This window comes from Syngnathus typhle, linkage group LG14, assembly GCF_033458585.1.
Source record: "Syngnathus typhle isolate RoL2023-S1 ecotype Sweden linkage group LG14, RoL_Styp_1.0, whole genome shotgun sequence".
In the NCBI taxonomy this organism is placed as follows: Eukaryota; Metazoa; Chordata; class Actinopteri; order Syngnathiformes; family Syngnathidae; genus Syngnathus; species Syngnathus typhle.
Window position 1 is genome coordinate 11761714 of NC_083751.1, and position 23471 is coordinate 11785184.

At 47.9% G+C, this 23471-nt stretch overlaps 3 protein-coding genes across 15 annotated transcripts in view; 1 reads left to right on the top strand and 2 right to left on the bottom strand.

Annotated features, from left to right (window-relative positions):
• Positions 1 to 672, bottom strand: part of map1sa (microtubule-associated protein 1Sa) — a 32949-nt gene extending 32277 nt beyond the window's left edge. For all 3 annotated transcript variants that reach the window (XM_061296437.1, XM_061296438.1, XM_061296436.1), the window contains exon 1: positions 501 to 672. In XM_061296437.1, the coding sequence (XP_061152421.1) occupies positions 501 to 672 (172 nt within the window). The remainder of the gene's footprint in view (positions 1 to 500) is intronic.
• On the top strand, positions 648 to 8364 carry trmt13 (tRNA methyltransferase 13 homolog). Of its 6 annotated transcripts, none has more exons than XM_061296458.1 (12): positions 648 to 788; positions 963 to 1176; positions 1721 to 1767; positions 1974 to 2040; positions 2113 to 2175; positions 2240 to 2309; positions 2400 to 2506; positions 2577 to 2750; positions 2868 to 2940; positions 3015 to 3086; positions 3613 to 3886; positions 3979 to 4819. In XM_061296458.1, the coding sequence occupies exons 2-12, from the start codon at positions 1042 to 1044 to the stop codon at positions 4166 to 4168; spliced, it is 1272 nt and encodes a 423-aa protein (XP_061152442.1). In that variant the 5' UTR covers positions 648 to 788; positions 963 to 1041; the 3' UTR covers positions 4169 to 4819. The 6 variants fall into 6 exon arrangements, 4 of the variants coding, with proteins under 4 accessions (XP_061152442.1, XP_061152443.1, XP_061152441.1 ...); XR_009717812.1 differs by lacking the exon at positions 648 to 788 and adding an exon at positions 6045 to 8364 and having other exon boundaries at positions 795 to 1176; positions 3979 to 4361; XR_009717813.1 differs by lacking the exon at positions 648 to 788 and adding an exon at positions 6271 to 8364 and having other exon boundaries at positions 795 to 1176; positions 3979 to 4361.
• On the bottom strand, positions 3944 to 23423 carry lrrc39 (leucine rich repeat containing 39). Of its 6 annotated transcripts, none has more exons than XM_061296468.1 (8): positions 23288 to 23423; positions 22825 to 22979; positions 9556 to 9667; positions 6303 to 6459; positions 6092 to 6228; positions 5476 to 5621; positions 5181 to 5333; positions 3944 to 4315 (listed from the first exon to the last, which is right to left on the bottom strand). In XM_061296468.1, exons 2-8 carry the CDS (start codon positions 22935 to 22937, stop codon positions 4165 to 4167), a joined length of 969 nt encoding a protein of 322 aa, XP_061152452.1. In that variant the 5' UTR covers positions 22938 to 22979; positions 23288 to 23423; the 3' UTR covers positions 3944 to 4164. The 6 variants fall into 6 exon arrangements, with proteins under 6 accessions (XP_061152452.1, XP_061152449.1, XP_061152451.1 ...); XM_061296465.1 differs by having other exon boundaries at positions 9496 to 9667; XM_061296467.1 differs by having other exon boundaries at positions 9496 to 9667; positions 22825 to 22968; positions 23288 to 23392.
• Between the last annotated feature and the right edge of the window lie 48 nt (positions 23424 to 23471).

Below are 23471 nucleotides of genomic sequence, written 5' to 3' on the forward strand. Positions count from 1 at the left end.
AGACTCCCTCATCTTATGTTGGGAACCCAAAGCATGTGATATCATTCTCATGATGCACTGTAACAAACAACCATGACTTGAGCGTATTAGGCAAACAGGAAATAATTGAATACATTTGTTAGTGTCCATGCCCTTAAGTTCAAGTGACTGGAGACGCGCCTTTCGCCCTATATCTGGTAGGAACACGTAACCGAATGTTCTACTCGTTAGTGTGACGCCAATTTGACCTCACTTCAACCGGAAGAAAAATGTGTTCATCCATATTTTTGCCACATGTGTTGTAGAAAACCTGAACAAGAGTAGACTTTTAATTCCCCAAGACGTAAGCAGCCTGTGATGATCAGGAACGGAAAACCAATCACTGTAAAATCGAATTGAAAAGACGCTCCGTTGAGAAACTCTTTCTGCAAACTCGTAGTACTGTACTTGGTATGCTCCTCGCTCATGCCTGACCCTAACTTCCCGGTCTGGGGTGGCGACAAAACTTTGCATCAACTCACCCGACTCGATCTGTACCAACAACCGCTCAAGGTGCCCCCTGGTCCGCAGCGCCCCGACCACCACCAGCATTGAGTAATCCGCCGACGCGGAGGCCGAAGCAGAACCGATGCCAACTCCCCGTCCTGCCGCCATCATTGAATTATGGCCAGTCCAGTGGAAACTTCGACACATTAAGGCTCAGGACGCGCCCCTCCCGCCATGTCAAGGGCGGGCAGATGGAAGAATGCGACCAATTGGCAAAGGCACGCGAGTAACCGCGACAAAAGATGACCAATGAGAAGCGAGTGGTGAGTTTAGTATTTTACACAGATAGCAAAACCACTTGCAAAGTCAACAAAACTTATTTCCTATCATTGTCACGTATTTTTGTAACAAAAATGTTAGTTTGATGAACGCTAGGATAAAAGTGGCCCATGGTCTAATTTATTCGTTGTCGACTGCTTCCTTCCTCCCTTCCGCAGTTAGATTATGCTAGAAGCAGAACCAACTTCTATCGCTCGCCTACTCTCTGCGTGAACGCAGCCCGACGACTCGGCCAACATGGCGGCGCTCGAATGCGACCGAAATGGCAAATGTGCCTTCTTTGTGGACAAAAAGAGACGTTTTTGTAAAATGGTCGTCGCCAAAGGCCATAGGTTTTGCGGAGAACACGCCAACATGGACACGAACGTCTACGTAAGTTGGATGCGTTTTCAAAGTGCTTATGGAAAACGTTGACAATCATGAGATGACATTCAAGCAACACATCGACAGATGAACAACACGGTAGACGAGCGGTTAGCACAAACGGTCACGAAGTTTGGGGATTTTAGCAATCCTGTGTGTCAATGGACCGGCGACAAATGCAGGGCGTACCCCGCCTCACGCTCAAAGTCAGCGGGCACTGACTCCAGCTCACCCACCATCTGACAATTAAGATAAAAATCTGACTGGATGGACTGTCTGAATACATATACATTTGAATATGTAAATGTTTAACCAGTACACCAGCTTAAACTGGCGAATACAGATAGGCGTCTTTAGTCATTTGTTGTGAAAGCTCTGCTAATGGTGTTGAGCTGAAATATTTTCAAAAATACAATGGGTAGGTTTCTGTGAAGTAAATGAAGGAAATAATCCCATAACCTCTGCATTGTGTTCAAAACAAAGTACCACTGTCAGATTTAGGGCAATGATTATGATTGGCCACCTCTACTCCATTCTGTGTTCCCCGTTCTAGGAAGAAGGCTGCTGCAGGAGAATCGTCTGTCCACTCGACCCCAAACAGTGAGTGACACCAACTTTTTTGAATTTACACATGTAGAGTCTGTCAGGGTTTGCACTGCTTTGCATTGTGGGTAGGAGCAGACCTGTTGAAGTCAACGCTGCGCGATCGCTGTTTGAAGCACGCCAGCAGAACTCCAGATGGTTAATTACAAGCTGTCAAACTGAATGCAAGCTCAATTTATATTGTTTGTTTTGGGTGTGGTCAGTACGGTCAGCAAAGACAATCTGTACAAACACTTGAGGAAGTGCAACTCTCGCGACAAAGCAAAGCCGGTGAGCGATTAGCCTAATTTTTTTTCAGCACTGTCACATGGAAACGATGAACATGCTTGCCGTTCTCCTCAGGTTTACTATGTGGAAAACATCAACGCCGGCTCAGTCGACAACACAGAACACTCGCTCCAAGAGGTGACGCCTGCCTTGATTTCATTCTGGACTGTTTCAATGGTAACATTAGTGCCCACACCCACAGACAACTTTGTGTGAGAGAAGCGCCACCCAATTACAACACCTGCTGGACAAACTGGACTCTGCTTCGAAAGGTGACTGCGCTCAGCTTCACACATGTCTTGACTGACGACCCGTCTCACAGATGATCCGTTCCTGTCTGACGCCAATTGTGGTATCTGAAGGTCTGCCATGTGAGCCGGAAGAGCTCTTCATGTCTCACGGTGTTCTCCAGGAGGTAATCGATAATCCCAAGAATGGCGATTCTGCCTGCAAACACCTGAAGCAGCAGGTAAAACCCGCCGGCCGGCTGGCCAGCCACCCGCCCAGCAAAGTCTAACCGTCCAACGTTTTCCCCGCAGTCTTCCATCTTGGGCCACTTGGAGGTGTTGGGGCTGCTGCGACGCGGCCGCTGCTTTGTAGAGTTCGGGGCGGGGCGAGGGAAACTGTCACACTGGATCCTCCGGGCCCTGGAGGGCGACCGGCAAGAGCACCTGCAGATACTGCTGGTGGAGCGGAGCAGCACCCGATTCAAGGCTAGGCAGCAAACTCGGTCCGGCCCCGTTGGAAACGGGGCAAAAGGGACTGTCGGTGGCTTCCTGCCCTGCGACCCCACCTAACCCAATGAAGCCCCTTTTCTCCGGTGTGTTCAGGTGGACGGCAAGCATCGGGAGGGCGACGTGGAGTTTGCCAGGCTGCAGATTGACATTCAGCACCTGGACCTGAGTAAGTCCCCGGCCGGAGCGATCCAGCTCGGTGGCACGATCCCACTCATGCGCCGGTACTTGCCTCTGTTCCAGGTCAAATCCCGCTGCCTAAACACGGGCTGCCGCTGGTCGCCGTCGGGAAGCATTTATGCGGCGCGGCCACAGGTGAGAGTTGGGCTCGCCTTGCTGCGCGCCGCTCAGGGTTCTGGCTTTGTGCAATCTTTGGCCCTGGGCGCCTACAAAGGCGCAAGTCTCCGTGCTTTGTTTAGATCAGTGCTTCTCAATTATTTTCTGTTACGCCCCCCCCTAGCAAGAAGAAAACTATTCGCGCCCCCCCTTCCCCACCGTGACTATCCTAACTTGTCTTGTAAGTCGTAAAATGTTGCACTGTCGCAAACGTCACAGAAGTAACAATGAGAGCGCCACTGCCCCCTGTTGTGAAGATTCGCAATTACACTTTATTCTAGTACTGCCAAAAAAAAAAGCCTGTTCCCCAGGGTCACACGCGCCCCCTCAGGAATAGCACCGCGCCCCCCAAGGGGGGCGCGCCCCACTATTTGAGAAGCACTGGTTTAGATCGAGTGTCAAGCGTTTTGCTTCAAGGAAGTTCTTATTGAACATTCTGGCGCCCGAGGCTGAAGGTGGCCGGATTGACTCATCCCAATTTGACGTTAGCGATGTTCCCCTTCAGACCTGGCTCTCCGCTGTCTCTTCCAAAAACGGTCGGTGCAGGAAGCAGGCCGGCCCTCGAAATGCGACCCGGCGACGAGCGATCCCAGTGGGGTTGCGGGCCTGGCGCTGGCGCTGTGCTGCCACCACCGCTGCGAGTGGCGTCACTACGTGGGACGGCGCTTCTTCTCAGATCTGGGTTTGGGGCCCGCCGAATTTTCGGGATTCTGCCGCATGTCCAGCTGGGCCACATGCAGCTCACGAGCATCGTGTCAGACGGCGGAAGTAGCGCCAGGGTTAGCCTTTCTCACCTGGACGTGCGTGCGTGCTGGAGAGAAGAGTCGTTAGCCACCAACTTTGCTTGTTTGCCTTTATTTCCCGTCGGCAGGTGGCTGTCGCCGGCTGAGCGCGAGCGGATTGGTCGCCGCTGCAAGCATCTGCTGGACGCCGGCAGAATCGAGTTCCTGCGCCGCCAAGGATTCTGTGGACGGCTAACGCGTTACGTTGACACTCAGGTGACCCCGGAAAATGTCCTGTTGACGGCCACGCCCCTCTCGCCTCCGTCTCCTCCCTCCTAATTGGCCTCATCAAGCGCTCTCTTGCGGGCCTCCTGGATGTACGTCAGCATGAACTCTCGTCCGAACATCTCACGCTCCTCCTCCTCCTCCTCGTCGGCGGCGTCGGCCATCTCCAGCGTCAGCGGGTTGTCCCGGAAGTTCACAAACCTTCACACAAGAACAGCCGAGGCGTCCCATCACCGCTGAGGAACAGGTGCGCCCACACGCACGCCACGCAAAGCGTTGGACAAAAACATTGCGTGTTTCCTCACTTGATGAGCAAACTGAATAATCAGGAAGAGAAAAGTAAAGGAATATCGCGTTGACCAAATGATGGCCTTGCCCAAAGCAATCGTTTACGAGCCAAACATTTTGACCAAAACTTAAAGTTAGCGGTAAAGCGGGCGACTCCCAACCAGAAGGTCCGACCCTCAGCCACACGTGTCAAAGTGACACTGAAGCCCTGGTTGTCATCGAAAGTTGGCTGAGGAAGCGGGGTCAAGACAAGTCCAGCCCATTGAGCATTTGACAACAACGTCAACATTCTCACCACATCTGAATATCAACGTGATGTAAAACGTACTTCTTTGGTTGACTTACTTTAAGTCCAAACACTAAACTGAGTGCTGCGTTCCCTTACTCTCATTTGAAAACAACCTTCCTATAAGTGAATTCTGTGTGCTATTTTCAAACTAGTAACTTCACACCTTTTCTCTTTGATGTTGCTATGCCAGTTGTACGCAAATTGTCATTACCAGATAAGTGCCCTTCAAGTACGGCGAGTTTTTGGAGACAAGAAAGTTTTGGATTGTATTCTAAGCCGTGAAATGCACGTTTCATGGCGGGGAACTCGATGTATTGAAGCTGCTGGGCTCGAGAAGGCAAGATGGCCATATGGGCGGTACAGCAGATTCTTTATGCCCGTGCACACGAGGCAGCAACCGAGCGGGTGACAGACTTAATCATCGCACCTCACAAGGACCCCGCAGTTCCTATGATTTTGTTGACGTGCATGCGAGAGGGCAGCCTTTACCTGAGGTTGTCCATCTCCTCCATGACTGGGGGGATGTCACTCAGCCGGTTACCGCTCAGGACCAGTGTGTCCAGGCGGGACATCCTGCCCACACTTTCCGGAACTGTCTCCAGCATGTTCCTCTGCAGCCAGAGGGCGCGCAGCTTCTGCATCCTGAAAGAGGAAGAGGGAGGGGCGTGGTCGTTTGGCACGGACGGAGGTGTAGACGTTTGGCACGAACGGAAGCGTGGGCGTTTGGCACTAATGGAGGTGTGGCCGTTTGGCACGATTGGAGTCGTGGCCATTTGGTGCCCACCTGTGAATGTCTTGGGGCAGGGAGCAAAGGCGATTCCCCGCCATGTCAAGCCACTCCAGTGCCGGCATGCGCAGCAGGCAAGGCGGGATGGTGCCAAAGGCATTCATGGACAGGTCCACGCGAACCAGGCGCCTCAGCTGGCTCAGCTGGAAAGCAGATCGGAGCGGAAGAAAGGCCACATCGTTGATCTTGTGCCACCTTGCGCCACTGGGCCCACCCACGTTTTTAACACAAGACGACTTAGACTGTGCAATGCTGCGTCGTAAACGGACCCTGACTAAGCTCCTGTGACATGAGAGTGTGAGTAGAGTTGGACGCTCTCTTTGTGAGTGTTGCTGCTTAATGCGTGGCAGTTGTCTCAAGGCGCTTTGCATGATGAGGCCAGTATTACTGCTTAAATATGCAATGTGGAATCCTCTCTCTTCTCTTTTTGGGGCTGGACTTTTTGCCCTTTGCCCGGAAGAGGCTGCGAGTCACCTCGGGGATGCTTGTACAAGTCACTAAGCTTCAATAAGGTGAAATGTGTCTTAGTTTAAATTCTAAAAGCTTGGGTTCTCTTTGAATTGCAGGAGTGAAAGCAGCCAGCTAACCTTTGGCAGGCCGGTCACGGTTTTACCTTGTCCGGAAGCCGGTCCAGCTCGCGGTTGACGGCAAGTTCCAGCCTCTCAAGGCTCTCGCAGTCTCCCAGTTCCTCCGGAACCAAGCGGACTTTGTTATAGCTGAGCAAAAGTTCCCGAAGTTGCGTCAAGCTGCCTGCGACACCACAACGTGCTGAAGTCACATATTTCGTTTTAGGGTCTACGTGTTCTCTTCTGACAACCGCCCACCGATGTCTTTGGGGATCTCAGTCACCCCGTTCCGCGACAAGTCGAGGACCAGGAGATTGCTGAAGAGGGAGATGAAGCTCGGAATCTTCTGCAGTCCCGTCCGGTGGATGTGCCACTCTTGGACCTGACTCAGCCGCACCAGGCAGCCCGGCAGTGCCTGGACAGGCACGTCACAAAATCAATCTCAAAGGTTCACCTCAGGGGAGGGAATACTTTGCGGTCGCTAAGGATAAAAGTACTGCTCCGACTGCTTTACGTACTGGGAATCTAAAACTATAGACGTTGAAGTGTACTTAAGTGCCACAGTCCAAAATAATTTGGGCTGTCAATCAGGGCAGTAGATGGCTGTTTCTTCTGCCTTACAAGACGCATCTCAACTGCGTTTGATTTTCTCTCTCGATTACATCGTATTGCCTATTCGCGGACGTTGGGGGTAGGGGTGTAAATCGCGGGTTTTGTCACGATACGATATCATATCGATACAAAGAAACACAATACGATATTTGCCGATATCTTAAAGCCTGCTGTGATTCATTCACGATACATCACGATATAGTGCTCCACGATCGATATAGAATAGGGGTGTAACGATTCATCGATACACATCGATTCATCGATATAATGCTCTACGATTTATTGGCATTGATGCTAAACGTAAACATCGATTTATATCGCCGTGTTTGACCTCGGACATTAGACGCGACTTTATTTTGAAATCCAGTTCATTGTTGCTTGCTTCCTCTTTCCGGGAGCAGTGCGCGCCGCGGCGTTGTTGTGTTGTGAGCAGAGCAGGCACGTGAAAGGGGAGTTGACAACTAGTACGCGGCTCCTGGGCTGGTGCTATGGCTAGTGTCCAAAATGACGAGGAAATTTGCTCCCCTTTAGGCTTCAAGTCATTCGTTTGGAAGCACTTTGGATTCCAAAGAAAAGATGGCTCAACAGACAAGACACGTGCAGTTTGTAAATCCTGCCATGCGGTGATCAAATATTCAGGGAGAACAAATCTCGCCGCACATTTAAAGAAAAAACACGACATCAAAGTTCAGTGTTAAAATAAGCACTTTGTATACTACAATACTCTTGTAATTTCCTAAATAAAGAGTTTGCAGTACCTTGTTGATTTTGTGTATGAATTGTTATAAATCAGGATATTGTTCTATATTTTTTATTTTAAAAAAAATGTATATATCGATCGTAGAGCACTATATCGCGATATATCGTGGATGAATCGCAGCAGGCTTTAAGATATCGGCAAATATCGTATCGTAGTTCTTTGTATCGATATGATATCGTATCGTGACAAAACCCGCGATTTACACCCCTAATAAGCACACCCCCCGGAAGAGAAGCGAACCCGCAGAATTTGATTTGACGTCACACTATACCACCCCCCCCCCCCCCCCCCCCCCGGAAGAGAAGCGAACGCGCAGCGTTTGATTTGACGTCACACTAGCACCCCCGGAGAGAAGCGCTTGACGTCCGATTAGGCCAACCCCCCCCCCCGGAAGAGAAGGGAACGCGCAGTGTTGGACATCCCACTAGCCAACCAACCCCCCTCGGAAGTGAAGGGAACGCGCAGCGTTGGACATCCCACTAACCCCTCCCCGGAAGAGAAGGGCACGCGCAGCGTTGGACGTCCCACTAGCCCCCAGGGAGAGAAGCAACAACAAATACCGTTTTTTTCCGTGTATAGTGCGCCTCCATGTATAGTACGCACCCCTAACAATGGCATGCTGATGCTGGAAAAAAGCTTGTACCCATGTATAATACGCACCCAATTTTTATGAATTTTTTTAAAAATTGTTTTAAATTTTTTTTTAAATTTTTTTTTAAATTTTTTTTTTTTTTTTTTTAAGTCCCAAAGATCGTCACACACGCAGGGAGGCAATGGGTCCCATTTTTAAAGTCTTTGGTATGGTCTTAACTAGGCTGGATGTCATTTTTTTTGTTGGCGTTGATTTCTCCGACTGCCCCTAAACGCACCACCGCGCTCCGTGCGCACACGGCGGCTCTGTATGGGAGAGACGTTGAAGAGGAATAAAAACACCCTTGGAAACCAAAACTTGCCCCTCGTCGTGACTCGGAGCCGCAACAAATGTTTCGGATTTGTGTAGGGTACATTGTGACAGACGGCAAACTAGCAGGTGATCGAGCGAGCGTCTGATACAAGAGCATTGCGGTCGTATGGAGCGTGTTTGAAATGAACAGCAGAGACGAAAGGAACAAGGCAAAGTGTTGTGAAATAAAATATTACCTGTAATACGCATTTTGTTATTTGCTGATTGAAACTGCTAATTAAACTGTGAATTGAAACTAATAGGTGGAGAACTGAACTCTCGCTCTTTATATAGCTGACGTGTCTTGCGCAACCGTTCTGCGCATCTGTAATGGCGGCCTCCGTATGACGTCCGGTCCGCGATGGAGATTAAAAAACAAACAATATTTGACAATAACACACCATCGAGGATTGCACCATCGCATCAAACGATGTGTCGTCAATTATGAATTTTACTAAGTGTGTTGGGCAGGATGGCTGAATGCGATGCGCGATTGACAACAAACAAGAAGAAAGGTGAGTTTTATTTCGGGGGAGATTTGTCATGTCTCGTCCCCAGTTTTGCTATGTGTCTAGGTTGCCATAGTTTCTGTTCGTGTCACCCCGCTCTTCCTGTGTCACCTCAATCGATGTAACGTGTTTTGTATTTAAGTCCTGTCTGCCCCTCGCTCACCGTTGGATCATTGCATGTGTTACTGTCATTCTGTTCCTGTCTTTGGTAATGTCACCCTGTCTTTTTGTTCCACGACTTTGTCGGTCAGTCCTGTTGTTGGTTTTGTTGTACCATGACTTTATTTAAAAAAAAAAAAATTAAAAAAAAAAAAATTAATTTTTTTTTCTTTGTACCCATGTATAATACGCACCCCAGATTTTAGGACAATAAATTAGTAAAATATTGCGCACTATACACGGAAAAAAACGGTAATGGCCCCCGGGCCCCTTCACGTTACTAAATATGGCCCTCCTTGCAAAAAGTTTGGACACCCCTATCGTAGAGCATTATATCGATGTATCGATGAATCGTTACACCCCTAGTTGGGGGGGTGGAGCAGGAGGCTAACAGCAGAAAAAAGTACAGACACCCGAAACCCCTACAAGAGTTTAGCAACAAACCATTTGTGTGCGGTTAATATGCACCATTGTTGGAGTTCCGGCGTAAGCCTGATGGAGCGGTGACGTGACGATGAACTCGCTCACCTTCCACTCCTCCTGCTCCAGGCACAGAAGCAGCCGGCCATCTTGCATCGTCACTTTGTCTCGCAGGCGAGCCAGCGTGTGGCGCTCTTCCCAAACGTCCGCCGCAAGCAATCTGTGGCGCATCAGATGTCACGACCTCCGTCCCCATCTCAAACAAGCCCTGTGTCCAAATTAGCGGGCCGGGTTTTTGGCCACGGGACATCACAAATGCACGTTGGGTTCAAAGTGGCCGTGCATTATGCGGTCCATGGAGGAGGAGAAAAGGCCCAAAGACCCAGCCCTTATCTAGAATTTGAAAATGATGTGCAGGCCAGTTGCGTTGCCGGAGCTGACGTCATGCAACCCAAAATACGGCTTTCGGACAACACAGCCTCTGAATCTGATACGGCCATTGTGCCAACTGGCGACGGTCCGTCAGTGACCGTCAAACAGGGCCAGTATTCATTTCTTCGAGAAAAAAGAAATGGTTGTATAAATTTCCTCATGATTCTCTTGGTTGCTCGGCTTCCGGTCGTGTGTATGTTCGATTTTGTTTGATCTCAGGATTTTCTCTGCAGGTGAGTAGGATCTGAGGAAATATTTGTTTTCAAGACGGACTGAAGGAATGGGGTCGAAATACAAAAAGTCCAGCCTAGCTAAAACAGATATGCTCAAACCTCATTGAAAAAAGTACATAAACAGAAAAGTATATCCACATATTAAATCAATAAAAGAAACATTTTAAGCATATAATTATACCTACCCTCTGTGAGTGTCTGCTGGGAACGTCTGGCGGAATCCCCTGTCAGGAAGAGCTTCAACTCCCACCTCCGGCAGTGCTTTTCCCACGTGCCGGGGGAGGCGGGGGACATTGAGTCCGAGTGGACCTTGTTCCACGCCTCCATTGTTGAGGCGGCCGACCGGAGCTGTGGCCGTAAGGTCATTGGTGCCTGTCGTGGCGGCAATCCTCGAACCCGCTGGTGAACACCGGCGGTAAGGGATGCCGTCAAGCTGAAGAAGGAGTCCTATCGGGCCGTTTTGGCCTGCGGGACTCCGGAGGCAGCTGACAGGTACCGTATGGCCAAGCGGAACGCGGCTTCGGCGGTTGCTGAGGCAAAAACCTAGGGGTGGGAGGAGTTTGGCGAGGCCATGGAAAATGACTTCCGGAGGGCTTCGAGAAAATTCTGGTCCACCATCCGGCGTCTCAGGAGGGGAAAGCAGTGCAACGTCAACACTGTTTACAGTGGAGATGGCGTGCTGCTGACCTCGACTCGGGACGTCGTGTGTCGGTGGGGAGAATACTTCGAAGACCTCAATTCCACCTACACGCCTTCCATTGTGGAAGCAGGGCCTGGGGACTCTGAGGTGGACTCTCCAATCTCTGGGGTCGAAGTCACTGAGGTAGTTAAAAAACTCCTCGGTGGCAAGGCCCGGGGGTGGATGAGATCCGCCCGGATTTCTTAAGGGCTCTGGATGTTGTGGGGCTGTCATGGCTGACACGTCTCTACAGCATCGCGTGGACATCGGGGACAGTGCCTCTGGATTGGCAGACTGGGGTGGTGGTTCCCCTCTTTAAGAAGGGGGACCGGAGGGTGTGTTCCAATTACAGGGGAATTACACTCCTCAGCCTCCCTGGTAAGGTCTATTCAGGGATGCTGGAGAGGAGGGTCTGTCGGGAGGTTGAACCTCGGATTCAGGAGGAACAGTGTGGCTTCCGTCCTGGCCGTGGAACAGTGGACCAGCTCTTCACCCTCAAAAGAATCCTTGAGGGTGCATGGGAGTTCGCCCAACCAGTCCACATGTGTTTTGTGGACTTGGAGAAGGCGTTCGACCGTGTCTCTCGGGAGGTCTTGTGGGGGGTGCTTCGGGAGTACGGGGTACCGAGCCAACTGATAAGGGCGGAACGGTCCCTGTATCACCGATGCCAGAGTTTGGTCCGCATTTCCGGCAGTAAGTCGGATTCGTTCCCAGTGAGGGTTGGACTCCGCCAAGGCTGCCCTTTGTCACCGATTCTGTTCATAATTTTTACGGACAGAATTTCTAGGCGCAGCCGAGGCGTTGAGGGTGTCCGGTTTGGGGACCTCAGCATCGCGTCTCTGCTTTTTGCAGACGACGTGGTGCTGTTGGCTTCTTCAGGCCGTGATCTCAAGCTCTCACTGGAGCGGTTTGCAGCCAAGTGTGAAGCGGTCGGGAACTAGGGTCAGCACCTCCAAATCCGAGTCCATGGTCCTCGATCGGAAAAGGGTGGAATGCCCTCTCCGGATCGGGGATGAGATCCTGCCCCAAGTGGAGGAGTTTTAGTATCTTGGGGTCTTGTTCACGAGTGAGGGGAGGATGGAGCGCGAGATCGACAGGCGGATCGGTGCAGCGTCGGCAGTAATGCGGACTCTGTACCGGTCCGTCGTGGTAAAGAGAGAGCTGAGCCAAAAGGCAAAGCTCTCAATTTACCGGTCGATTTACGCTCCTACCCTCACCTATGGTCACGAGCTATGGGTCGTGACCGAAAGAACGAGATCCCGGATACAAGCAGCCGAAATTAGTTTTCTCCGCAGGATGTCCGGGCTCTCCCTTAGTGATAGTGTGAGAAGTTCGGTCATCCGGGAGAGACTCGGAGTAGAGTCGCTACTCCTACACGTTGAGAGGAGCCAGATGAGGTGGCTCGGGCATCTCATCAGGATGCCTCCTGGCCTCCCTGGAGAGGTTTTCCGGGCATGTCCCACCGGTAGGAGACCCCGGGGACGACCCAGGGCGCGCTGGAGAGACTATGTCTCAGCTGGCCTGGGAACGCCTTGGGATCCCCCGGGATGAGCTAGATGAAGTGGCAGGGGAGAGGGAAGTCTGGGAGTCTCTCCTGAAGCTGCTGCCCATGCGACCCGACCCCGGATAAGCGGAAGAAGATGGATGGATGGATGGATTATACCTACACACCAAATCAATAAAGAAGACATAACTAGACATTTTTGATAGGTGGTAATGACAAAGGTTTTTATAACTTTATGATCTGATATATATTTCTGAGCACTTTGAAATAACAAATGTTTTTTGATATATTGCCGGAATAGCTTAATGATCCTTAAGGAACTGTTCAATGCATGCCTGATGTTTTTCTAAACCACGGACACTGCCAAAGTCGTCTAAAAATGTTCAGTCCTTGATTGTATCTTATGTTTTGACTAATGCTAGACGCCAGTTTTCGATTACTACTGACCGTTCTGCACAGAGGGAAATATTTTGCCTAACAAAGAAAAGATACGGTTGGAAGCATGATTAAACTAAGAATATAATGACTTAAGCAAAGACATGGAGTATCAAAAGAACAAGCTTTTCATAGTCAGGGAACATTAATAGATTAAGGATGTCACAGCCAAAAAGCTCACAATTTCGTACAAAATGACAAAATTGAAAGAATGATGAAAGAATGAGGTGCGACAGTGTATGTGCAAGAATGGAGGAGAATGTTTACAGGAAGGTCACTTAGAGATAAAAACCAGCAGGTGCCAGAGGGAGTCAGCCAAGGACTCAGCCAAAGATGATCGCCAAGGCCGAAAGACGGGATGGAAAACAGCCCCTACCCAAGGACTCGGCCAAAGATGATCGCCAAGGCCAAAAGACGGGATGGAAGACAACAGCCCCCACACACACCGAATCGCCCATAATCAGCGCCCACTCCCATGGAATCAAAATCTCCTCCGAACTTGCCCCACTCCAAAGACTCATCACCCATCAAACTCGGCCCACACCGGCATGTGCAACTGAATATAAGCTGACCAAAGAACCTTGAACGTTGCCTTTTCGGAATGGAGACTTTCCGCTCTTGAAAGGCCCAGCGCTCTATTGTACTTTCCTGAAAACAGAGCTTTCTTAACAAGAATTGTGATTGAACTCAACCAACTTGTGTAAGTCTAATTTCTGCTTCAGTGTCTTAGCATTTTCCTAAATCTGAAAAACGCAGTGAGTACCGTTTTTTTCCATGTATAATGCGGCCCCATGTATAATACGCACCCTAAAAATGGCATGTCGATGCTGGAAAAAAGCCTGTACCCATGTATAATACGCACCCAAATTATTATTATTATTTTTTTAAGTCCCAATGATCGTCACACACGCATCTAGGTGTGGTGAAATTTGTCCTCTGCATTTGACCCATTCCCGTGTGATTTTGATCCATCCCCTGGGGGAGAGGGGAGCAGTGAGCAGCAGCGGCACCGCGCTCGGGAATCATTTGGTGATCTATCCCCCCAATTCCAACCCTTAATGCTGAGTGCCAAGCAGGGAGGCAATGGGTCCCATTTTTATAGTCTTTGGTATGGTCTTAACTAGGCTGGATGTATTTTTTTTGTTGGCGTTGATTTCTCCGACTGCCCGTAAAGGAACCACCGCGATCAGTTAGGTTAAAATGAAAAGAGGAAAGTGACGTGCGGACATGTGAAAAAGGCGGCTCTGTATGGGAGAGAAGTTGAAGAGGAATAAAAACACCCTTGGAAACCAAAACTTGCCCCTCGTCGTGACTCGGAGCCGCGACAAATGTTTCGGATTTGTGTAGGGTACATTGTGACAGCAAACGAGCAGGTGATCGAGCAAGCGTCTGATACGAGAGCATTGCGTTCGTATGGAGCGTGTTTGAAGTGAACAGCAGAGACGAAAGGAACAAGGCAAAGTGTTGTGAAATAATATATTACCTGTAATACGCTTTTTGTTATTTGCTGATTGTATTAAATCACATTCATTGTCAGTCAAGAAGAGAAGAGGAATATTCGCATCGGATCCATAGTGCGCATGCGCAGTGATACTGCCTCCGTATGACGTCCAGTCCGCGATGGAGATTAAAAAACAAACAATATTTGACAATAACACAGGTTTCTGTTCCTGTCTTTGGTAATGTCACCCTGTCTTTTTGTTCCACGTCTTTGTCGGTCAGTCCTGTTGTTGGTTTTGTTGGAGAGTTATGTTAGTTTACCAAGTCTGTGTTTTGAGTTCCTCCAATGAACCCTGGTCCAAGCTGCACTTGGTCGCCCTGCTCCTTTCCACACTCCATCCGTGACAAGATTTTCTTCAAAAATTGTTGTACCATGATTTTCTTTAAAAAAGATTAAAAAAAAATTATTAAAATTTTAAATTGTTTTTTAAATTGTGCCCATGTATAATGCGCACCCCAGATTTTAGGACAATAAATTAGTTAAATTTTGCGCATTGTACATGGAGAAAAACGGTAAATTGGATAACAGGGGATTAGCAATGGCTGTCAGGGTTTTCCAAACTATCTTGATCCTATGATTATGTTGGAATGTATGTAACCAGTAATAAATAACCTAGCTAGATTAGTTTTATGCTTATGTTGGTGTGTAACCAGTAATAAATAACCTAGCTTGTCCCATTCTACACAACGTCGTAAAACTTTCCCATGCTATGTTTTGACTAGAGGTCAAGGGCTTTCTCTTCTGTATCTAGTCCACTCTCACCCCCACCCTGTTTCTCTTAATAAAAAGGCTCTTGTGGGAGGCCAGAGTCAGACGTCATTCGATCATTGCTGTACGCACAGTGACGAATGGACTCTCCGCCTGCAGGTGCCCTAAAAGACTTAATTGTCTCCCATGTGGTTCCTGCAAAATAAGTTGGAGTGAGCACCACTCTAACATTTTGGTGCCGAAACCCGGGACCCTCATACCCGCCATCTGGCTAAAGGAGGAAGACGTGCTGCATTGTCGACAAGCCAGCGTCCATTAGGAGGACCTGGAAAAGAAAGTCCTGGGAAGAGAACTTCTTCACTGGGCCAGCATCTTAAGTCTCCCTTCGTCTGACAGGTGCTAATCGGACGTCAAACGCTGCGCGTTCGCTTCTCTTCTCTTCTCTTCCCGGGGGTGGGGGGGTGGCTGCTAATGTGACGTCAAACGCTTTGTGTGGCGGGCTCCATCTAGTGTGGAAACTGAGAAGTGAGCTCAAGCTTCTTGTGCGGGCCATATTCAATTATGTTTTCAGAATTTGCTGCGGGCCAATAAAAACTGGACCGCGGGCCGCAGTTGGCCCGCGGGCCGTAATTTGGACCTGCGGCCCGCGGGCCGTAGTTTGGACACCACTAATCTAGATAATGATGGTAATGATCTAGATCAGTGGTTCCCAAAGTGGGCGGTACCGCCCCCCTGGGGGCGGTGGAAAGCTCTGGGGGGGCGGTGAGGAAGAAAGGGGCGGTAGGGGGGCGGTAGGGGGGCGGCAGTTGATTTGTACACAACACGCACGCCGCTCTGGCCCAGTCAGATACGACAGCATAGCTACAAAAGCAAAAGCTCAGGTTTGTAATTTCAAGCTTGTAATGTTCAGAATTTTATCTTATAATAAAAACCGCATCAACATCATCTTGAGTTCAAGTCAACATGAAATTGGGGACTCGCCAGAACGCGCCGTGTTGTGTTGTGTTGAGCTGGTTAGGGCAATGGTCCCCAACCACCGGGCCGCGGCCCGGTACCGGTCCGTGGGTCACTTGGTACCGGGCCGCCAAGCCGCACAGAATTTTTTTTTTATCGACGATCAATTAATTCAGGTCAAGACGCTCGTCCCGGTCACGTGACATGTTTCCCCAGTCGAGCCCGCAAAGCTAATATGTGGCGACAGGCTAACTAACCAGGCAGTGAAGCATTCAAAACTGCTTCAACACATGGAGACCAAGCATCCTGCAATAAAAGACAAACCTTAAATCACTTCGGGTGTCATTGTCTCCGATTACGTCTAGATGGGACCGGCTCGTTTCTGAGAAACAAACTCAGTGCTCCCACTAATTCAACGTAATGGTAATGATATTATAAATGTATTATTTATTTATTTATATAAATGTATTATTTATTTATATAAATGCCGGTCCGCGAAAATATTTCTGACATGTAACCGGTCCGTGGCGCAAAAAAGGTTGGGGGGGGGGGTGGTAGGAGGGGGGCGCTAGGAATTCACTGGGGAGCCAAAGGGGGCGCCAGCCTGCAAAAGTTTGGGAACCACTGATCTAGATGAAGATACAACGGTCTTCTTCCAAAGTTCCCAAAGGGGGAGAGGAAGAGACCATCAAGGTCGAAGGCCACCATACAATTCAAAACCCCTATCAGATTCTGACAACTGTTGGAACTGTGGGAAACGTGGTCAAAAGAGTGTTTTCAAAAAAAACAAAACCAATCAAAGGGCGGAGGAAGAGGCAGAGGAAAAGTCACATTTACAGCATGACAAGCTTCCTCCACTTTGACCGCTCATGCTAATACAGAGAAAGAAATAATAGATGCCCATATGACAGCAAAACATGTCATTGTCAAATTATTAGAATATTTTTTGTTTTGGCTTATTGGAGCTCCTGTCCATACAAGAAGTATGACAATGCTGTTTGTATGCCCAATGACAAATGACCAGAAGAACAAAAGTTAAAATTTGCAAATCAAGTGGTAAATAAATGCAACTTGCTTCTAGAAGATAAATAAAAAGTTAGAATGTGCTGTCCTCGTGTGCGTGGGAGGGACCAGCTCATGTTCGACCACAGGAAATGGCCAGCCTGTGACGAATCATTGGTGCTGGGACCTACCTTACGCGCGCGAGAGCTGTCCATGTGTCCAAATGATGAAAATTGGCTAAACTTTTAGTGTAAAGAAATTTGCTAGACTGTGGTCTATCCAATTTGCACCGCAGAACAGAAACGATTTGGAAAGATAAAAAATGAGAGGAAAACAGAGAAGTATGTTTGCGAGCAGAAATTGATCCACACTAGTGCATGTTAAGTGTCGAGCCGTCATGAGAAATTCGGAAAACAAAACGACAGAACATGCTTTCAGGAATTGGAAGAAGCAAAATTGTGAATTTAAGACATTGCAATGCTACATTTAATAGGAATAATTGATTGATGGTGTTATAAAATTACACAAACCTCTATATACTAGCTAAATCTGAGAGATTGAGTTCTTTAAATTTAAAAACATCGAAAAAATCCGGATTAATTTGCCAGTAGTTTTTTTGTGTTGAGTTTTTTTTAGATTGATAATTAACTAGAAAAACAAACAAACTGGAGAACCAGTAACACATGCAGAAGATGTGTGAACTGAGAAATTGAGAAGCGTTTTGGAAGGAAAGTCAAATGATGATGGAATCATATGAAGTAAAGAACACATTCTCCCAAAATGTTTGTCAAGGTGTGAGGCATGGGCATTGCCAAGCCTCAGAAGGAGGGAGTGAGTAGGACAGATAGTGAAAGATAGTAAAAATACAAGACTTTACGACATATGGATTTTGTAATACATTTGGTGTCATACTGTGGTAAATTTTTATTCTGGTATCATGCAATGTATATCTCACTAAAGCCTAAGTGTGACCGGGTCATGTTTCGGGTCAGGCTCGTGCGGGATTGTTTGGGCCTTGGTCCATGATCTCATTGGCCCGAGACATCTGGTTTCCCTTAACAACTGACAAGATATGCACCCGAGTGAAGAAAGGGAGGCTAACTCATAAATAATGAGGAGATATTGGGAATAATCTGTTGGTCCTTTCTTTAAGACCCCTTAAATGGCTTCGTGGTGTAGATAGGTTAGCAACACGAGAGATTTAGAGGTTCAAAAGAAAGACAGTTAAAAGAAAACAACATTATTGATTTGGACAGTTGCAGGCTAACAGGAGCATGAGAAAGAAGAGCTAAGAAGCGGGATCCAATTTGATCAGGGAGATTGGAAACTCACAGCACTATATTCTAAGTCACATTTTTGAGCAAGCATGACACAGGTAGTAACGTTTGAGAGGTCAAGACATAGATCAGGGCTAGATGTAGAACGCAGACCTCGATGCGTTAATTTTGAATAATGATACTGAAAACACATTGTGCTGTCCCATTAAATTGGAACCATAGATAAAACGTAGCTCAAAAATAGGATGAGTTGCAGGACTTACAATATAAAGACAGGATCGTTGTTACTAGGAGAATTTTAAGTTTGGTAAACAAACGTTACTAGCGAATTGATGGCAGCAGCTACATTTGGTTACAAGTTTGATGTCCCAGTCTGTCACTCTCAGTGCCAGGATCCCTGAAACTCGATCCCGAGACTCCGCCTGCAGCCGTGGATGTCTACAAAACGGTGCCTGGCTTCGAGGCATCTTTGACCTTTGGCAAGGACAAGGAAAGACCGTTGTTGTGCTTGGAGGGGAATAAGTACACTCCTGAGTAAAGACGACATCCTCGGGGACGAGAAAAAACAGTGAGAAGCGGAGGAACTCACAATGATGAAAATGGACTCATTTGAACAATGGACTCATTCGAGAGTGATGGTTGGGTGGCTCTGAAGCAACAACAAAAGAACACCAACTTGAGAGTGTGAGGTGCGGCAAAAGATATGGACTTGAAGTGTCCGACGACCAAATCGCACTCCTTTCTGTGGCGTTACCAAACTTGGTGGAGCTTGGGTCAAAGTGGAAGGGAGCTTCATTGTGCACTGGGTTTGACAGAACTGAGGAGATTTGTTAAAAAATTAAATAATGTGTAAAGCTACAGAGAAAAGCATCATAATCGGAGACTGAACAGATTTGGATAGGACAAATAGGCTAAAACGGTAGGAAACAAGAGCGACATCTGACATTTTGGCTCGTCAGGCTTAACAAGTAGAGGTCGAGTTACGTATATAGATTTTAGAATAGGACATTTGGACTAAAGTGAATTCAGTCAAGAGGAAGCTAGGTTGCTCAATGTACCTACTCAATAATATAGTAAGTTCGTTGCCCCACAGTGGAGTTTGGGTGGTCAGAAAGTTGGATACGTTCAATTTTTGACTTTCACACAATCATGCATAGGAGTCGCAGAAGGCGACAGTTAACAAGACAATGACTGCAATAGGGGTCACTTACGACTGCACCGACATGGAAAAGTAGAAGCAAGGGAGTTGAGTAAGGGATTATATGCTAAACAGTCCCCTATACCAGTGGTCCCCAACCACCGGTACCACTTGGTACCGGGCCGCCAAGCCGCACAGAAAATAAAAAAATGATCGACGATCAATTAATTCAGATCAAGACACTCGTCCCGGTCACGTGACATGTTTCCCCAGTCGAGCCCGCAAAGCTAATATGTGGCGACAGGCTAACTAACCAGGCAATGAAGCATTCAAAACTGCTTCAACACATGGAGACCAAGCATCCTGCAATAAAAGACAAACCTTAATCACTTCGGGTGTCATTGTCTCCGATTACGTCTAGATGGGACCGGCTCGTTTCTGAGAAACAAACTCAGTGCTCCCACTAATTCAACGTAATGGTGAGTTTTATTTTTGTCATTTGTACTTGTTTTTATGTCAGTCGTATCATTTTATTTCATCATATTTATATATTTATTATAAATGTATTATTTATTTATATAAATGTCGGTCCGCGAAAATATTTCTGCCATGTAACCGGTCCGTGGCGCAAAAAAGGTTGGGGACCACTGCCCTATACAGTTACCAATAGGAGGTTCTATCAAAGAAGCTACATGAGAGATGTATAGAATCCATTTGTCTGTGTTTTGTGTTCTGTGTTCGTGCGTAATCTCTGTAAACTTGTGTCAGGCTGTTGTCATTTGTCTGAGCCTTGGGTGCGCGCTTGGTGTGTGTGCGTTTATGTGCACAACCTGTGTGGGTGCGAATGTGTTAGGGGGGACGGCATGGATAAGGGAATCTCCTTTAAGACAGGAGGCAATAAATGGGAAAGCCCCTGTCATGAACGGTCTTTGGTTAGGAGGACTCATTAGGAAGTGCTCAAACTCTTCTCGCAAACACTCCTATCTGCCTCGTTCAAAAGGGCATTACAATTGACTACAAGAGTTGCAAAGGGCAGATGAAGAACAGTCCTTGGCAGATTATCTGATCAGGACGCTCATACTGAAAGATGTGTCCAATGCAATTTTACTGCCGCCTGATCTTTCCTCCTCACAGGTCGACAACACCATCAATCCAGGAGACTGGGTCTACGTCAAGGTCATCGAAGGAAAGAACTGGGCCAGCCACGGTGGGAGGGACCATTCCAAGTCTTGCTGACTTCCCGCACCGCAGTGAAAATCGCTAAACGGCCCAGCTGGATTCACCTCAGCCACTGCAAGCTACAGGGAGTGCTGGACCCCTCATTTTGGGGTAGTGGCGAAGTCTGCGAACAACGATCCCAACTCCGCTAGGTGGGGGTATGTCTCGGTGTTCCTGTCTTCCTAGAAGCAACGGGGCTCCACATGCCAGGTGGATCCTCTGCTGCGTTGTGGTTGGAGCGTGCTATGGTCTATGGACACATCTGAACAGACCAAGTGACAATGTTGACCGTGGAAAACGATGGTCACACAATGAGAACTTTGAGGACTGGACATGAGATCCCAGAAACCCATACAAAACCAACACTTGGTACCGGTATGTAAAGGTCATTGTGGGAGCCCACACACAGGAGGGATGCTGTGTGTTCCAACCTCCCCCCTTCCTCCACACAAGTTTACTTGGAGGCAAGAGCTATGAATGTCACTGAATCGAAATGTATGGCATCTATGGGGGGAGTTGGATATCAACACCGTGCTGTCACAGACAGTGACGCTACCCCTACCGCCCTGGACTCGCAGAAATGGATCTGTGATCAAACTCTTTTGGATTAATCCCAATGTTGGAGGACGACGGTTGCCACAAGTGGCCTAAACCAGGAGGCTACCTGAAATGGACTACACCTGTTTCATCCAAGAAAATGAAACCCACGAATGCATAAACGACAACTGCTCTCCAGGAGGAAACTGGATGAGAGCTTTGGACATCACCACTGTGTGCCAGGATAGGAGAGCCATTTCAAGGCGTAAGGGCTCTCCTGCCAACATGGCTGCACCATTGGACGAGAACTACTTCATTCAGAACGGATTGTGGCTTTGTTTTTTTGTTTTTTATTGATAGCATTCTAGTCGCCTAAGGCAGAGGGACCGTGTGAGACTTTTCCTGCGATTTAACATCGGCCAGCAGGTTTTTAGATCACACACTAAGTTTGAACTGGAGTATTGAGGAAAAACCTCATCTTCACTGGAAGTTATTGCTATCATTGTTTGTTGTTTTTGTCATGTTTCACCCTACACAATCCCCAACCTGTCCGCTGTCATCTCTGTTTTTATCGATCCTTTTTTATTAGTGTTTTTATTATTTTTGCTATTCTTCTTTATATTTTCTTGCTTGTGTTTGTGGATTGGGTTGACATAATCACATGATAAAACAGGAGGGATATGTAAGGGTTTTCCAAACTATCTTGATCGTATGATTATGTTGGAATGTATGTAACCAGTAATAAATAACCTAGCTAGATTAGTTTTATGCTTATGTTGGTGTGTAACCAGTAATAAATAACCTAGCTTGTCCCATCCTACACAATGTCGTAAAACATTCCCCTGCTATGTTTTGACTATAGGTCAAGGGCTTTCTCTTCTGTATCCAGTCCACTCTCACCCCCACCCTGTTTCTCTTAACAAAAAGGCTCTTGTGGGAGGCCAGAGTCAGACGTCATTCGATCACACGCACAGTGACGAATGGACTCTCCGCCTGCAGGTGCCCTAAAAGACTTAATTTTCTCCCATGTGGTTCTTGCAAAATAAGTTGGAGTGAGCAACACTCCCTAAATTGTGGACAAAATCCAACAGGACCTTTCAAGAAAAAGCGCACCTTGTGACTCTGGCACGGCCACCGGCATTTCTGACTGGCTGCCATCAAGACGGAAGATGTGCACAGGTGACGACTAGCTAGCTTTGACTAGCTGACGCAGCTAGCAAAAAGAGGAATAACAGACACCTCTGGTGAGTGTCATGCATTTTATTCCAGGTTGACGTCACGTTATTAGATGAATGCATGGGCTACATCCTAACTCCGTATTGTACTGCAGAGGATGTCGTGCTGTTAAGTTGAAGTTAATGTTTTTTGCTTGAGTGATGAGTGTCGTCGCCCCAAATCTGGCAATTGCTGCTCCTCTCCTGCTAATGACACACATGGTCATATTGGATTTTTCTAAGATTGCAGTTTAGCATTGCGGCTGACGAGTTTATTGGCTACTTTAGCCCCCCCCACCCACGTCCCAAATGCACCGGCATCCATCAACCTACAGGGTGGCAGGGAGCTGGAGCGAGCGTATTCTCCCAGTTGACCTTGGACTATGCCCTGGACCGGTCGCGAGTTCGTCACAGACACTGATGACCATTCCATCACTGAAGGAGTGCGCGAACTCACAGACCAAAGAATGACGTGGTCAAAGGTGTGTGGCCAAAATTATTATCTTAGCTTGACGGTCAACAGCATCATGTGGCAACAGTCTCACCTGCTGCCTGGCTTCCTTCTCTGCTTGTTGTGATTCTCCTGAATTTTCTGGATCTTGGTCTCCCACAAGGTCTTCATGGTGCTGACCGAGGCGCTCGCCAAAATGGCCGCCATTTGATGTCACAGCGTGACAACTGGGACCCTGCTGGCAGCCATCTTGTGCCGTCACAAAATTGCATGGCAGCAGGAGTGTTGGGTACTTTGCTTAGCAGATCTCGCTCTTTCTCGCTTTCTATCTCTCTAGTCATCTCTATATTAGCTTAGCATAGCTGCATGTGTACATTGGTACTTAAACGTTAGCATTGGCTTAGCATAGCAGCATGTGGTCTACATCGGTGCGTAGAGGTTAACCCGGGACAGCAGTGTGTGCTGCTCTTGGTTAATAAGTCATAGTTGTGAGGTGTGTGTTGTATTTTGAGAAGGCAGAGGTGTTCGTAAATGTGTTTGTTTGCAATGTTGCTCACCTCGTTTGCGCTCTTCAGCTGATCACAAGCTAAGCTAAATTTAGCTAGTGGCAAGGTCGCTTGAGCTCTCAAAAAAGGAAACGCTTGCAGTTGTTGCAGTGTTCCACCAAATGGCACTGTGGCTCACATGTAAAAATGACCTGTGCTTGTTTGCGCATATCAACTTGATTCAAAGAGCAACCGA